Consider the following 3,518-nt stretch of genomic DNA (forward strand, 5'->3'; position numbering starts at 1 on the left):
TGAAGAGGGAGGGAGAGGCACAACCAGAATGTGAAGGTGGGACACAATAGGGTAAGCTTAAAAAACAAAACAAAAATTTAAAAAAAAAAGGGGGAGGGGCAGGGAGAAAAAGAAGAACAAACCCAAGGGGCGTTATTCCAGTCTAGGCACAAAAATGTTTCAGTCTCAAAATCTCTTTCCTGTAAGAATTTCAGGGCTTTTGAGGGGGGGTGAAAAAAAAAAAAAAGTAACAAATTAAAACGAGGTAGCCAGACATCATATATATATTTATATATATAGAATATATTCAGCAGAAAAAAAATGTACTTAAAAATCCACAAGAACAGCAACTTCAAATGTCTTTAAAAATAAAACCAAGTAAGAAAATGAATACTGTAAAGAGGAGAATGAGTGAGGAAAACTGGGATCAGTTACAGGACGTAAGCAAGGGATAGATGGGAGAGTAAGAGGCTGTTTTTGTAGCAGTAATTTTTTTTATGCATTTCAAAATAAAAACAGGTCACAGTATCTCAAATGAAGCAGAAATGAAGCTGGAGATTCTTCCTCAAGTCCCCTGGGTAGAGGGGAGCTAGCCACCCCTTCCACCCGCTCACCCCCGACCCAGAGAGGAATGGATATGTAGCTGGATATGTCTATCCCTGTTGCCAAGAAGAAGGAGGGGAGAAAAAGAGAGAATGATGAAAGGGAAGATGAGTCTCGGTAACTCTCAGCGTCCCCCAGTGCACGGGAAGGCTTAGAGACTGGGGTCCGTGTCCAGTCCCCACAGAGACAGCAGGAGGAAATGGGATCTTCATCTCCGCTAGAGAGATGGGGAGAGAGAATGGAGTGCCTAGGCTTTTCCGTTAACCATACTGCAGGATGACACAGAAGCCTACTGACAAAAGGAGAGGCTGTAGCTATCCCTAGTCTCAGTGCAGTGGAGAACTGGAATAGTGGGAGGTTGTATCCACCCACAGCAGAGAATTAACATGGAACTGGAGATTGAAAACAGATTTTAAAAAAAAAAAAAAAAAAAAATCAATGTACCTAGGGAGCAGTATTTCTGTCACACTTTCCAGCTGACAGGGGAGGAGCAAGCGCAGAGGTGGAATGGTTATTTTACCAAAAGCTGTGTCTGTGCCCAGCGCAGGATGACTGGGTGGTCAGGTACATAAGTGTAGCTAGGAAGCCTTTTCTGCTGTTGTTATTGTTTGTTCCCATCTCCAATCCCACTCTCCTTTATATAAACCAAAAATAATCTATTCTGAACACATGGCAGAACAAGGGTCTGTCTTTATCCATCCTTAGTGCAGGAGGGGATGGAATCAGGGAGTGGGGATAAAGAGGGGTGCCTCTAGGCCCAGTGCATAAGAATGTGGGCTTCTACCTCTTCCGCAGGGAAGGATGCTGCGGGGGAAGGGGGAGCTCTGTCTCCCCAGCATGGAGCTGGAGGCATGACCTGGAAAAAGGATAGGTGCTTTCTCTCTCTCTCTCCTCCTGCCCCCCTCTCCTCCTCCTCCTCCTCCAGAGCAAGGGTAGGTAGGCAGCACAGAAGGGTTGAGGATATACTCTCTACGTTCCTCCCTCTGGTGCCGGGGTGCGTGGGTAGCATGGCTCTGTGCGTGCCCCTCTCTCTCTTTCTCTCCTCCGTTGCAGCAGTCAGTCAGTCAGTCAGTCATTGAGTCCCTCCAGAGGAGACGGAGGTCTCGGGGTGCCCCCCTCCTCTCACCTGACCTTCTCGCTCTCAGTCATTTCCCAAAGTCCCAGGTTGAGCACCTTGAGGCAGGGCAGCTGGGTGATGCGCTCCAAGCCCCGCTTGGTAATGCGGGTGCAGCCGTAGAGATCGATGCCCGTGAGCTGGCTGAGGTGTTCGGCGATGAGCTCCAGGCCCTTGTCAGTGATGCGGACGCACTGGCCGATGTTGAGGGTGCGGAGCCCGTGCATCTGCCGCACCATGCGGTTGATGCCCTCGTCGCTAATGTGGCAGGAGCAGAGGGAGAGGGAGCGCAGCCCGTCCAGGCCCTGCGCGATATAGGCTAGGCTCTGGTCCCCCACCTTGTCGCAGAAGGAGACGTCGAGGCCGGACAGCCGCAGGCTGCCCATGGCCAGATGCATGATGCCCGTGTCGCTGATGTTGTCGCAGGAGCGCAGGTTGAGGCTGCGCAGGCTGCTCATGTGCGACAGGTGCAGCAGCCCCGCGTCCGAGATGCCCCCGCAGAAGCTGAGGTTGAGCTGGCGGAGGCGGCCCAGCCCGCGGGCCAGGTGCTTGAGCGAGAGGTCGCTGAGCTTCTGGCAGTCCTGCAGCGTGAGCTGCTCCAGGCCCAGGCAGCCCTCGGCCGCGCTGCGCGTCATGCCCGCCAGGTGCCCGATGCCCACGTCGGAGAGGTGCCGGCAGGAGCGCAGGTTGAGGCTCTTGAGGCGCTGCAGGCCCCAGGCGATGAGGAGGAGGCCGGTGTTGGTGATGTTGCTGCAGCCCCCCAGCTCCAGCACCTCCAGGCCCTTGAGGTACTGGGCGATGCGGCCCAGGCTGCTGTCCGTGATCTGCTTGCAGAGGCTCAGGTTGAGCGAGCGCAGGGAGCTGATCTCCGCCACGAAGGCGTGGCCCAGCCCGTTGTCGGTGAGGTTGTAGCAGCCGCTGAGGTTGAGGCTCTCGATGTCCGCCATGCCCTGGATCACGTAGCTCAGGCTGCGCCGCAGCGACAGGATCTGCACCCGCCGGATGCCCCGCGCCGCCAGGCTGGGGAAGAGCGAGGGGTTGGCGCGGCGCAGGTGCAGCTTGGCCTCCACGCCCCGCCAGACCGAGCGGTGGTAGGCGGCGTCCCGCCAGGCCGTGCACACCTGCGCCGCCCGGCCCTTGTCCCGCACCTCCAGGTACCCGAAGATCATGGCCAGCAGCTCGGGGAACAGGCACGAGATGTGCGTTTCCATCGCACGCCCGCGCCCGGCCGCCCCCGCCGGCGCCGCGCTCCTCCTCGCCGCCGGGCCCGGCCCGCTTCCGCTCGGGGCCCGCCCGCCTTCCGCTCCGCGCCGTGCCGCGCCGCGCTCCTCCTCGCCGCCGCCCTCACATCGCCGGCCCGGGCGGCGCGGCCCGGCCCGCCGGAGACGCTGCTGCGCGACCGCCGGCCCGGCCCGGCCCCGCGCCCCGCGGCCGCCGCCGCCTCTACCGCCGCGCCGGGCGGGCCGCGCCGCTGCTGCCGCCGCGCTGCTGCGGCCGCGCCGCCCCGTGCCGCATCGTGCCGCCTCCCGGCGGGCGGGCGGGTGCGCCCCGGCGGCGGCGGCGGCCCCCGCGCTCCGTCCCTGGTGCCGGCCGCCGAGCCCCGCCGCCTCCCTTTGTCTCCGCGCTGCCGCCGCTCACAGCCCGCGGCCCCGGGCCGCCCGCATCCCGCGGCGGCGGCGGCGAGAAGGCAGCGAGGGCAGGGGGTCGCGCCGGCCCGGCCCGGCCCGCCCCGCCGCCGGTACCGACTCCGCCGCTCCGGGCCCGGCCGCCGCCGGCCGCCTGCTCCGCTCCGCCGCGCGCCGCTCGCTGCTGGGCCCCGGCG

The 3,518-nt window shown here is 61.1% G+C and overlaps 1 protein-coding gene across 1 annotated transcript; it reads right to left on the minus strand.

Annotated features, from left to right (window-relative positions):
* Positions 1 to 1,704: 1,704 nt before the first annotated feature.
* FBXL14 (F-box and leucine rich repeat protein 14) lies at positions 1,705 to 2,907 on the minus strand. Its single transcript, XM_009484171.2, has one exon. It carries the CDS (start codon positions 2,905 to 2,907, stop codon positions 1,705 to 1,707), a length of 1,203 nt encoding a protein of 400 aa, XP_009482446.2.
* Positions 2,908 to 3,518: the final 611 nt, after the last annotated feature.

The sequence above is a fragment of the Pelecanus crispus genome, chromosome 1 (assembly GCF_030463565.1).
Source record: "Pelecanus crispus isolate bPelCri1 chromosome 1, bPelCri1.pri, whole genome shotgun sequence".
Taxonomy (NCBI): Eukaryota; Metazoa; Chordata; class Aves; order Pelecaniformes; family Pelecanidae; genus Pelecanus; species Pelecanus crispus.

Excerpts from the sequence above, each read along its gene's own strand:
- FBXL14 (XM_009484171.2), bottom strand. The coding sequence starts at position 2,907 with ATGGAAACGCACATCTCGTGCCTGTTCCCCGAGCTGCTGGCCATGATC.